The 13,369-nt window shown below is 34.7% G+C and overlaps 1 protein-coding gene across 6 annotated transcripts in view; it reads right to left on the reverse strand.

The window, feature by feature from the left end:
- The window catches only part of kalrna (kalirin RhoGEF kinase a), a 296,510-nt gene that overhangs the window by 152,662 nt on the left and 130,479 nt on the right, over positions 1-13,369 (reverse strand). For all 6 annotated transcript variants that reach the window (XM_067410582.1, XM_067410577.1, XM_067410579.1 and 3 more), the window contains 3 exons: positions 8,193-8,315; positions 3,240-3,431; positions 2,985-3,116 (listed from right to left, as the gene is read on the reverse strand). In XM_067410582.1, the coding sequence (XP_067266683.1) occupies positions 2,985-3,116; positions 3,240-3,431; positions 8,193-8,315 (447 nt within the window). The remainder of the gene's footprint in view (positions 1-2,984; positions 3,117-3,239; positions 3,432-8,192; positions 8,316-13,369) is intronic.

Raw genomic sequence — 13,369 nt, forward strand, 5'->3', positions numbered from 1 at the left:
GAGATGTGGTCAGTAAGATGAATTAAATTAAATTTAATGAATTATTATTATCATTTTTTTTTTTTTTTTGGAAAGAAACTTTCATTTAGCATTACAAAGAGATTTATTGTGGTAAAATGTATATATATATACATATATATATATATATATATATATATATATTTTTTTTTTTTTTTTTCATTAATATATATGAACTTTCTAATCATCAAAGAATGCTGAAAAGAGGAAAAAAAAAAAGTTAGTTTAAATTGTAATAATATTCCACAACATTTTACTGTATTTTTGTACAAATAAAACATTAAAAATTCTTACCAACCCCAAACCTTTCAATGGTAGTGTATTCTGAAATGACTTAAAGGATTAGTTCACCCCAAAATGAAAATTATGTAATTTATTACTCACCCTCATGTCGTTCCACACCCGTAAGACCTTCTTCGTTCATCTTCGGAACACAAATTAAGATATTTTTTGATGAAATCCGATGGCTAAGTGAGACCTGCATCGCCAGCAATAACACTCCATTTTCAATGCCCAGAAAGCTACTAACAACATATTTAAAACAGTTTGTGTGACAACAGTGGTTCAACCTTCATATTATAAAGCGAAAAGCGCCAAAAATAACAAAATAGCGACGTTATTCAACAATATCTTGTGATGGGCGATTTCAAAACACTGCTTCATGAAGCTTCGAAGCTTTATGAATGCTTTATTTTGAATTAGTGGTTCGGAGCACGTATCAAACGCCTCATTTACTGAAACAAAGCCTCGTTTACTGAAATCATGTGATTTTGGCTCTCTGAACCACTGATTCAAAACAAATGATTCAAAGCTTCAAAGCTTCATGAAGCAGGGTTTTGAAATCGCCCATCAATAGATATTGTGGAATAAAGTCTCTGTTTTGTTATGTTTTGCACACAAAAAGTATTCTCGTCTCTTTATAATATTAAGGTTGAACCACTGTAGTCACATGAACTGTTTTAAATTAGCTTTCTGGCCATTCAATAAGGGAGTGTTATTGCTGCTGATACAGGCCTCACTGAGCCATCTGAGTTAATCAAAAATATCTTAATTTGTGTTTCGAAGATGAACGAAGGTCTTACGGATGTGGAACGACATGAGGGTGAGTAATTAATGACATAATTTTCATTTTTGGGTGAACTAACTCTTTAACGACACTATTTATTGTAATTTTGACCGAACAGACATTGAAACAAATTCAAACAAAACGCTGCAAGTAATTAATAACCAAGTAACAAAGGCAAGTTTTCCACAAATTTTCCAGAATAACATTTTTTGTGTAAAAGAATCGAACTTCAAAACAATTTTTATTTTAGCAGATTAGAGACTCTCATCTCTAGAATCAATTGGGCCCATCACATAGTCCATTTCATTCATCTTCTTCTTACTGAAGGGTTTAGCAGTGTTTAATGAATAAGTAACTATTACTACTGCTTATGTTCAGGGTTTGTGATTTGAACAAACAACTGACCCTTAATATTACTTATAAGCATGTAACTCATCAGGCATTGTTAATTTGATCTAAATAAGGTCACGTCAGGTATCCTCCAGAGATCCTCCAGTAGAGACATAGAGTATATTTGATTGTGTGAAACTAACCTTTGTGTTGTATTGTGTACTGAGGTCAATATGACAATGAATGTTTCCATGTTTTAAGCAAGATCTACAACAGAGCGCATTCTCTAATGTCAGATCTCTAAACAGAGTCATGGGTAAATGTGTGGAGGGCTTGGAAACACAGGGATACATTTTCAGTCTGAGTATCAGGGGTGGAAGTCTGTGAACTAAAGTAGTACAATAACATTGTGGCATTGTTTTCCTGTTGTGTCTTCAGATTAATTAGGGCCGGTGCACTAATTTGTTCAAGTTCAAACAACATTAGTACAGCTGTAGGTTGATTATGTAACATAAGCATAGAGAAATGCCATCCTTAATGGACAGTTTTGAGCATGACCCACACTTGAGTGATTGGTGAGAAAACATATATAAAAAGCAATGTTATCCCAGCACAATCATAACCTGGTAAAGTTACCACAACTTGATCCTAGTGCATTAGTCAACTACAAACTGATCTCGAATCTCTCTTTTCTGTCAAAAATACTAGAAAAGGCAGTATCTTCGCAACTACAGTGTATGTTCCTTCTTAGAGAGAAATGGTATCTGCAAGGATTTCCAGTCAGGATTTAAACCTTATCATAGTATTGAGACTGCTCTAATCAGAGTTACAAATGACTTTCTCTTATCATCTCTTGCATCTCTCCATTAGTCCATAGTGTTACTGGACCTTAGCACAGCATATGATGCTATCGAACCCCAACATTCTATTGAATAGGTTCGAAAATTACATTGGCATTAGTGGAATCACATCATCATGGTTCAATTTGTACTTAATTAACCGTCATCAATTTGTAGCAGTAAATGGAGAGATAAATGAAGTTCAGTATGGAGTACGGCAAGGCTCAGTACTAGGACTGTTGCTTTTCACCCTGCTACCCTAGGCAGATATCATTAGGAAACATGTTGTTAGTGTTCACTGTTATGCTAATGATACTCAGCTCGATATTTCTTTGCGGCCTGACAAAACATACAGGTTCACAAAACTGCATAGTAATAAAGCAGCAACAACAACATATTTTCCAAAATAAATGTAATTTTTTAAACAAGTTTTTAAAACATGGTTATCATTCGTTTTTTAAGCAGTCATAACTCAAGAATTAATGCTTTTCAAATATTATATTTTTAAAAAAACTGCTTCGTTTCACATCTCAGTCAATCATTCAATCAATCAATCAATCAATCAATCAATCAATCAATCAATCAATCAATCAATCAATCAATCACAGTTGTCATTCAAAATGTTGGTGTCATTTTTTGTCATTTATGTTCTGAAAGTAAAAATCGAATGCTAAGGGGTGAATCTAAATTTGGTGTAGATTGAAACAGGGGATCGCATTGCGAGTTCTCACCTCTGTATAAGCTTGTGTGACCTGTTCATATAGCGTCTGATGGTGATGAATGGCCAATTCCAGATCCTGCATCTCTGATGGCAATCCACCCTCACTGCACATCTTACACCACGCTTCCACACCAGACAGAAACTGCACAGAGAAACACAGACCAACGATTACACCACTGCCATCATTATTTAAAATAATTTATTATATTTATAAAAGTGTTTACATGTTCTGAGAGCTACAGATGAAGTAAATGAGACGTGGTACCTGCTCAGATTTCTGATGGAAGACAGCAGACATGGCAAGGATGGTGCTGCGTTCATCGAGCGCAGCGGCAAAGCTCTTCCACTCCTGATCGAGCTGAGTGCTGATCTGTTTGATCTGCTGAGACGCGTAGTGACCTGCCTCCGACAGCCGTGACGCCACTGACATGATGCGGTTTATGTTCACATATGCATTCTGGTGAGATCAGAAATCATTGCAACGTGTGAAGGAGGGAGCTATAAACAAACATAGCCTGAGAGCAAGATGTCATATAAACTACTAAGAATCAGGGTGTTCAAGTAAAGCAATCCCTTGTGAAAAAGAAATACTCTTTAACATTATTTTAGAAGCAGTAGGCTACTTATTATGGAAATAATATATTTTAAAATTGTATACTTAAGAGCAAATTGAATGTAATGTTTTCGTAAAACATTGCATGTTAATTGCAATTAAATGGAAATGAGATAAAATGCAATAAAAAAATAAAATAAAAAAAATGCAATAAAAATATGTTATAAAATGCAATTAGTTGACCCAGTTAAGCAGGACTTAAGTACATAATTCATATGTAATTTAAAATGTGGTTAAAGTGTACTGTTGAATATCCTGACAAGCATTTATGGTAAACTAAAATATACTATAATGCCATTTCTATTGAAACTTGTATGTTATGTTTTTAAATGTTTTGTAATTTCACACTTGTATTTATAAAGTTAAAATTTTAATACATTTAAAATATATTACTTTAAATGTAATATCAAATAACATGCTAAAGTTCAAATTATAAGTATTTTAAATGTCCTTTGACATGTTAGCAGGCATACAAATAAGTGTACTTCTTTAAAGCATGACAAAAGACTATTAAAACAATATTACAAATGATTTAAAATGTACTATGACATTATTACAAAGTGCACTATTTATGAAAGGAAATCAATAGTGTGTTATGAAAGTCAAGAAAATGAAATGTGTTGTGAAAGTCAAGGTTTAGTCCACTTTCAAATAAAATGTTCCTGATAATTTACCCACCCCCATGTCGTCCAAGATGTCTTTCTTTCTTCAGTCAAAAAGAAATTAAGGTTTTTGATGAAAACATTCCAGGATTATTCTCCTTATAGTGGACTTCAGTGATCTCCAAATGGTTGAAGGTCAAAATTACAGTTTCAGTGCAGCTTCAAAGGGCTTTAAAACGATACCAGACGAAGAATAAGGGTCTAATCTAGGGAAACGATATGCCATTTTCTTAAAAAAAATACAACTGTATATGCTTAATAAACACAAATGATTGCCTTGCACATGCTTCTGCTTTCCATATTCTTCAAAAACCTTACACTGTATGTCCTACGCCTTCCATATTCAACTTACAGAACGAACGCTGTGCCAGTTCCTTTTTTTTCATAAGTAGGATAGGGAAGGACATACAGCGTAAACTGTAAACGGTTGACCTTCAACCGTTTGGAGACCACTGAAGTCCACTATAAGGAGAATAATCCTGGAATGTTTTCATCAAAAAACCTTCATTTCTTTTCGACTGAAGAAAGAAAGACATGAACATCTTGGATGACATGGGGGTGAGTAAATTATCAGGAACATTTTATTTGAAAGTGAACTAATCCTTTCAGTACAATTAAGTGGCCTTTTATTTAATTATTATTATATTATCTACAAGTACAGTTTTTAAACAAGATTTGAAGTACAATATAAGTGCACATTCAGTACAATTAATCACACTTCTTTCTTGCAAGGGATAAATCACAGGTGGTTGTGCGCTACAGTGATTTTACCACTGATTTGGGGTGTTCTTACGGACAAGTACTTTTAGTTTAGTTATTAATGGTAATAATTGGAATAAACAATCCATCAAATAATATAACTCACTAGTTGAACTGTACAGCTGTATAAACTGTACAACTCTGTACAGATGTTGAGCATCATAGCAGTTTGCTGCATTAATATACAGCAAAATATGTGGTCTACAAGTGCTGCTCATGCAGTCTGAACTATCCGTTTTATAAATGTATTTAAATCATGACAATTCTCTGAATAGTTTTAGCATATGACAAAAGTTAATGCATTTGGTCTAGATCTATCTAGACAGGTGGAGCTGGGGGAGGTGGAGGGTTTCAGAGGAACTCTATTGCAGGACCTGCTTACAGCGGACACTGAACCATACTATTTAAATGTTAAGCAAGCAATCTTACTGGCTGCAGATTTAGCAGAGGCCAGTTTTGTACCATGTAGTACCTTGTACCATGAAGGATGTGATTGCTAGCAGATTGCATGTAAAGGACCTATCAGCTTGTGCCATCTACAGCTTTATGACTGAACTGGATATTTCATCTTTCTCTCACAGTTAATACCAAGAGAACTGAAGGGGGAATGAGCCCTCTTAACCAGATCAGACTAATGACACCATGAATACAAATGGACTCATATTAAAACCAAAGCCTAATGAGGCATAAAGCAACATTCATGCTGGGATAAAGAAGAGGAGGATGAATGAACAGTTTGACTGTGTTTGTGTCTCTGAGATCAGATGACTGGGAGGTTGATTAAAGTGGTAGGAGGAATTCTGGCTTGCTGAGTAGACTGGAGGAATTACAGAGACAGTGATCTGAAGAATGAGCTTCAGGACATGCCTACCGTGTGCACTGAAGAACCAATCAGGCCGCATTAGCTGCATAAACGGTGGTAGACGACCCTGGCTATGCTAGTGGGAAACTGATTTTGACCAGCACAACCAACCTGAAGGTATAGTTGTCCCAAAAATAAAAATTCTGCCATCATTTATCTCATGTCGTTCCAAAGCCATAAAACGTTTGTTCAACTTCAGAACACAAATGAAGATATTTTTAATATTCTTTAATCATTTTTGTCCATCCATTTGTGTGCACACAAATTTACCAGCTAGCCAGCATTTTTTTTTATCATATTTACAAAACTTTCATGGCCCCTAGAAACATTTTATTCTAGCTTCATTTATTCTTTATCAAATAACAACAACAACAACAACAACAACAACAAAACATGTCAAACAAAAAGCTGAGAAAATCATTTTTGTCAAAGACTTTGTCCGGACCATGATCAAAACACACATGGAGTAGACTGAGTCCATCAACACCCCCAAAGCTTGCCTTTGTATACCTCTTCGTAGGTTTCAACATTTTTCAGTTTTGATTTATATGCTGTTGAATGTTTGGTGATCATGTTGCTTAAACAACTTCTATCTGCTTTTTCTTCAGTTGTTTTTGGATCTGGAGATTCCTTGCTATTTCAGAAGGTTCATAATCTTATAATTCTGAGTGTAAAAGTAGGCTACGTCAAATAATTATTACAATAAGTTAGGCTCCATTGTGTAGCAAGCAAATTAAAATGTTACACATTTATTATTCACAATATGGAAAGAGGAAATAAAACAGGCTAGTTCGTTAAGAGCATGACTCAAACATGCCATTAATGGGCTTATTCAAGTTATTTTATCCATTTCGCATCTCCCACATATGTGTGTTTTTGCAATTAGGTCTGTGTTGCAAGATGATGAATGAAGACACTTGCCAGGTTACGTGTCACTACTCTGCTTTATTAATTTATCCAGTGTAAAACCTGGACACTGCCACACAAATGTGGCTTTTTGTTAATGACTGTCCCACTACAGGATTTAAGACAAAGTAACAGCTCACTACCAGTTAAAAGACACTGGAACAGTTTTTCATAGGCAATTCTAGTTTCATTATTCAAATAATTTCTTAAATTATTCTTTGACTATGTTCTGGCACACCATCTAGTGGCAAATTTTTTTGGCTCAATGCAAACTTAATTCCCGATCCCTGGTGTAGTGTTTGTGGTACACTATTTTTTAAATATTATGGAGCATTAATATTTAAAAATAGGACATTTAAAATCAGAACTGCGGTGATATGTATAAAACCAACGTAATAAAAACCATATTCACAGTCATCTGTTTCGGAAAAAAACTGAACACGCTTTTAGCACCACTCAGTGGACATTTCAAATCGAAACTGTCACGAAACATACATGGCAATTCGTATTTTCGTTTTGCAAAAATGTTCCCACAGGTACGTTTTTCTAATGAGACTAGGCTGAAAACCTCACTTCTCATATATCAATCAAGCATTTTTGAGCTGCTGTTTATAAAGTGACTTGGAAAAAAACTTGGAATGAACTGCTTGATTCCGGCCTCGAGTCTCTCACGGAGGAGCTCCGGAGGCATAAAAGGAGGAGCGACGTCAGTGAAGGACGAGAGAGGACCAGGCCTGGACTTTATTTTATGTTTTATTACGTTTGTGTGGCCAGCAGACGTCTGCGAGGGTCTGCCGGCATTACTTTCGTTTTGTTCTTTGTTTATTTTATATTAAAGTTACGTCGAATGTTCGCCAGTTCCCGCCTCCTTCTTCCCACATTTACGAACTGTGTTACAGATACCCCTATAGGGAGTGTAAAGCACTGGATAAGGTCAGATCCAGTGACACTGTGAACCGGTATTCTTATGTATTTGTTTCCTTTTCATGTGAAGCACTTTGAATTACCACTGTATATGAAATGTGCTATATAAATAAAGTTGCTTTGCCTTACCTTCCCAGTTTTGGTTTTGTGAACTCTTAATTGATGGACAAAAATGACGAGAAAATATTTTATGATCCGAAGCTGAACATGATGACAGAATTTTATTTTTTGTGTGAACTATCCCTTTAACACACACTCTCATTACTGTTCGTAAGTACTGTATTTTATGATTTGGAATGAATTTGTATAGGGTTGTGTTTTGGGGTGGGTTTAGGGATGGACCTTCAAGGTGACGTTTTACTTACAAATTGTACATTTTCGTACGAGTCATATTGTACAAATTCATATGAAATCACCAACTCACACAAAACTAGAACTTTAAATAGCAACATTGTACAAAATTTCTACAAACATCACTTCAGAATGACGTACCATGGAGTTCATGGCGAAGTGGTTGTGCTGAGTCTGTAGCTCCACAGCGTGCTGGTAGCTCACACCGATCTCTGTGTGGCTCTGAAGAAACAATTCCTTATTGTGACTGATCCAGTCAAACATCTACAGAGAGACGGGAACATAAAGTCATTACGTATAATCCTGAACAATTACTTTATGAAGTTTACACATCACTACGGATGGGGGTTATGATTAAATAGACAGCACACATAATTAATCAAACACACAGACTAGCGTACGACAGGCTCAGGACAGATAACAGAATGACAAATGTAAAAATGTAACCGTTTTTTTTAAGCAGACGATAAGAAATCCATTCAGATAAGCATGTTAATATAGGGAGACATCACTGGATTAACAGCGTTTTGTGTTGTAGTAGGAAAAAATGACGGATTATTGTGTACAACCAGCTAGGTTTGCTGGGAAGTTTGCTGTGTTGTCATGGCAATCCTTCTAATTAAGATAAATCTACTTGTTGATAAAATGCTGTGCTAAAACACAGATATCAGGAGGAGCTTTTAAAGGATTTACACTGTCTGGAACATTCGTCTAGCAATATTTTTAACAATCTGCAACATAAATGCCTTTTTTGTCAATGTCAGAGTTTGCCATTCCCCTCTGTGACATCATATACTGTAGGCTACATAGTTGCAAAAAAAAAGTATGTGAATCCTTAGGATTTACCATAGATTTCTGTAAAAATTAGTCATTAAATAGTATTTAATTGTCTCCACCTTAAAGATCAGACTGCATTTTATGACTAATTTATTTACAAATCCATGACAAATTCTTAATTCTTTTTGGAAAGGTATCTAAATCTGTAAGCTGACTTCTGCTGAAGCTAATTGGAGACAGGAGTCATTTAACCTGGAGTCCAAACAATTAGACAAATCAAATTTTATGGCCAATTAATGCCGAAATTCATGCTAAATCATATACTGTTGCTGTGACTGTACATATTTTACACATCAAAGCTTTAGAGAAATACGTATTGCATTAATTAATTCATAAACATGCTTTAATAAACAGATGGAAATGCAACATAATGAATAATAAACAATATGCAAATACCAAAGTCATTAAAATTCTGTCCACATGTTTCACCGCCGTGCCCTCCACTGCTTTCTGAATTATAAACAATTTATCCTTCAATACCGAATAACTGTCCTAAATAAATATTTAATTAGAACTGCAAATTAATTGTACTTGTAATCAAGATAAGAGCTGAGAGACAGCATAATTGATAATCTAGTTGACTGCCTGGATTCCTATTATATTAAATGGATGGTTTAATCTAATAGGTCTGGGCTCTTTCTAAGAGAAGTTGGACGGAGGTATTAATTAGCAGAATGACTGCTTGTTCTTAGCCTTTTGACATAGGAGGCCTGGCACAATGACAGACAAATGATGTTCAATCATGTTCACCCACGACGAGTGAAAGGTTGTGTGTGCAGTAGCTAAAAATAAACGCCTGTGCTCTGAACGAAACGAAATCATCAGAACAAAGCACTTATGTGTGCTCAGTATCAACAGCCCTCTGACCCTTCACCTTATGTCTGAATTAGGGGTGGAGTTAGTGTGAGATCACACTCTTAACCCTAAAAACCCTTAAACCCTATTAAGCTAAAAAACCTGTTGTACACAATCTATACAAGCCTTCTGTCACCTGATTCATAGTTTATACTATTTAGCGAGTAAAGGGCCTTCAGGTCGTGGTACACGTGTCTTTTTGCTGTGAAATCTTTACTGATTTTTATAAAGTAAACGTAAGAAACACAAAAAGCACTCAAGGCACGATGTGAAGAATAAGGCCCTGTTTACACCCGGTATTAAGATGTGCTTTGGTTGAGGGAGACATATTCCTGTTTAAACCTGGTATTTTAATCTGTCTCTTTCGTCCACTTTCAACCACTTCTGTCCTGATTTCTTCGAGGGGAGGGTCTATGGATGGGTAAATTTATGAACTTTTTCAGATGTTTCGATTTAATGGACAAAATAAGCTTGCACAATTTACATATAAATGCGCCCGAAGACAACGGAAAAACATACGGAGAGCAGCAGCTTCCGCCTCTGGTCTGACAGCCACAAGACCACACCAAACACTGTGAGTGTGTGTTAGAAATCAAGAATGGTAAGAGAATATTTTGTTTTGGTACATTTTTCATCTTCAAACCAAATTCGTCTTCAACTACATGAGCGTTTACACTATGAAAGCAATCCGGTCGAATGTGTTTTCAACTACCTCTGGAAATGGTCGAAACGTTTTAGATCTGTTTTTATCGTATGTGATTGAATCGACAAAATTGCATCTTAATACCAGGTGTAAACAGGGTCTGAGTCTGATCTTGAGTGGCTTTTTTTTTTTTTTTTTGCTTTTAAAGTAATATGATACTGTACAAGATACCAATGTTAAATAAATTATTTCAGATTGTAATGCATTTCATGTATTCATCTGTATTTTACAATGAATTCAAACCAGAGCATATCTGGTCATTCTCTATACACTATACACTACTGCTATTTCCTGCCAGCCTTCATTATTTGCTCCTCACCTTTTTAGATTTACATATTTTGGATAGGCCTTTAATATAAAACAGCAACAAAAGTGCACTTGCACCATAAATATATTTATCTATTTACAAAGTCAAGCATACCAAGTAGGGTACAACGTGGCTGAAGGCGCCGCGGGGCAAAAGGCGCCTTTGATTTTATTATCCTCTAAACCACTAGGTGGCACAAAAACTTAGCACTTTCCTAAATATCCGCTTTTCAAAATGCACATGTAAATTTGTCTGATCTTTGACGCGATCGTGGGCAGCAGCGCAAAGTTGATTCTGAGGTAGTTTGATCTAATATTTGATGTTTTTTAAAATGTTGTTGATTTAAGTAGCAAATGAGAATCGATTAATGTTTGTATTTTCAGACAAAGGTCTTCTTAATGATTTTCAGTTTTGTTCAAGGTAATTCAAGCAACAGATTTTCAATAACGGAAGAATATGTAAAAGTATGGTATTTGGGATAAAAAGCACCCCCTGCTGTTGGGGCAAAAGGCACAATAATTAACATGATAATGAATAGCTGGCTAACTTTTCCATTTCTTGACATGACATGGTTAGATTCACATAGCAAATATCATAGGCTATATCAAATTCATATGTATAACAATCATAGTTTAAAACATATTAATCGTATCATAATAAAATATAATTTATTGTTACTACTGTAAATCTATATTAAACAGGCTATTATGGGATCCCCTTCAAAGCTTTCAGAATCTTTACTTTTTAAAATAAATTTGTTTCTGTATTACTGTATTTTTTAAATCTTATATATCTTATCTATATTTTATATATAAAAATATATTACATAGGCCTATTTTAATATTTATTACAAAAATGTATTCTTTTATTTATCAAATTAAATAGAAAATAGTACAAACTTTATTAAAGTGATTCTTTTGAACAAGTATTAACCAAGTCATTATTAAAAACATATTATTTTAGCTAAAGTATTTGTATGAATACTGTGTGGGGACGTGGTTCAGCAGAGTCTGCAACGGGAGAGTGAGTCAGGAGACGAGTGGTGCATAATTGGGTCAAGTGCAATGCAACTAACACCTGTGTCTGACTGCAGTGATTGGCATGGAGAGAATAAAGGCACACACACACACACACACACACACACACACATGCTTGAAAGCTGAACCTCTGAAGAAAGTGGAAAGTGATTAATTGTGAGGAAGTGCATGTTGCGCCATTGTTTTGTTTTTGTTTTGTTTTTGATTACACACCAGTGCAGTGTTAATAAAGAGGACCCGAGTCCACCTTAAGGTGACCATGACTTCTACTCATTTCAAAGACTTGTTACAATTAGTAATCTACATTAGTTATCATGAACTAACTAAACTATTTTTTAATCTTAGCTAATTTTAATTTCTAATACATTATTCAAATCAAAAGTTTTATCTGTTAACATTAATTAATGCAATCTGAACTAACTAAATGCAATGTAAACTAACGAATAAACAATGAACAAATGTATTCTTATTAACTAACATAAACAAAGGTTGATAGATACTGTAAAAATAGTTAGTTCATGCTAGCTAATGCATTTACAAATGGAGATAAATAAGACCTTATTGTAAAGTGATACCCATTTTTGTGAACTATATGTGTGAAAAATTTAAATAAACCAAAGTTTTGGGAACACTCTTGGTGTAATAGCATACCTTCAAAAATGTCAATGCATTTTTTCCAAATAGTCCAACTTACTTTTGCACGCACACCATAAACAGCCATAATTTTATCAGTTCGTACTAGGTTAACCCTCTGGAGTCTGAAAAATAATGTCTCAGCTCATCATAAACAGCAATACTGTGAAATATTATTACAATTAAAAGTAATGGTATTCTATTATATTCTTTAAAATATAATGTATTTCTGTGATGCAAAGTGTCTGAATAATTATGTTACATCTATGGCATTTCATATAGGCTTTCAGCTTAAAAGCATGCACATTTGGAGAAATATTGATGGATTCTTATATATTTATGTCAATTTTCTATACTGAGAAGTAATATTTATTGTCATCACTATGAGTGCTGGATACTGTGTTTTCAGTTCATACTTGCAGCCGGAGGGCGCTCTGTACACCTTTAGGCCACAAATTCATATAAAGAAGAAAAAGGAACTAGGAACTAACGGCATGTCTTCTAGAGATCGCTAACCATGGCTTTAACATCCAAATAAACACTTTTCAAGACGATAAATACACGATTGAGACAATGCATACAAGTATTGCCTCAGAATTTGCACTCCCTCCGTGGGCGTGGCCACATTAGCGGATAATGAGCTGAATCACAGACTTCTGACATGGCTCTCTTTTCATACAGATTACATAAACACAGAATGTTTGTTTTCGATTTGACTTGCATGATTTAAAACCTGACATTTCAACGTTTCTTTAGACATAAGTGTCATTTTTTTGTCATTAGTATTCATAAGTTACAGTTCATTTTCTGGGAACTATCAGATTGGACTTTGTTCAGAGGGAGAGGAGAGATCACGCGTCATGTTAGTTTTCTTTATTTTACAAAAAGCAAAACATTGTGTTTTTACTCTGATTGTACACAAATAAAAGAATACATTCTATAGTTT

This window comes from Chanodichthys erythropterus, chromosome 14 (assembly GCF_024489055.1).
Source record: "Chanodichthys erythropterus isolate Z2021 chromosome 14, ASM2448905v1, whole genome shotgun sequence".
NCBI classification, from domain to species: Eukaryota; Metazoa; Chordata; class Actinopteri; order Cypriniformes; family Xenocyprididae; genus Chanodichthys; species Chanodichthys erythropterus.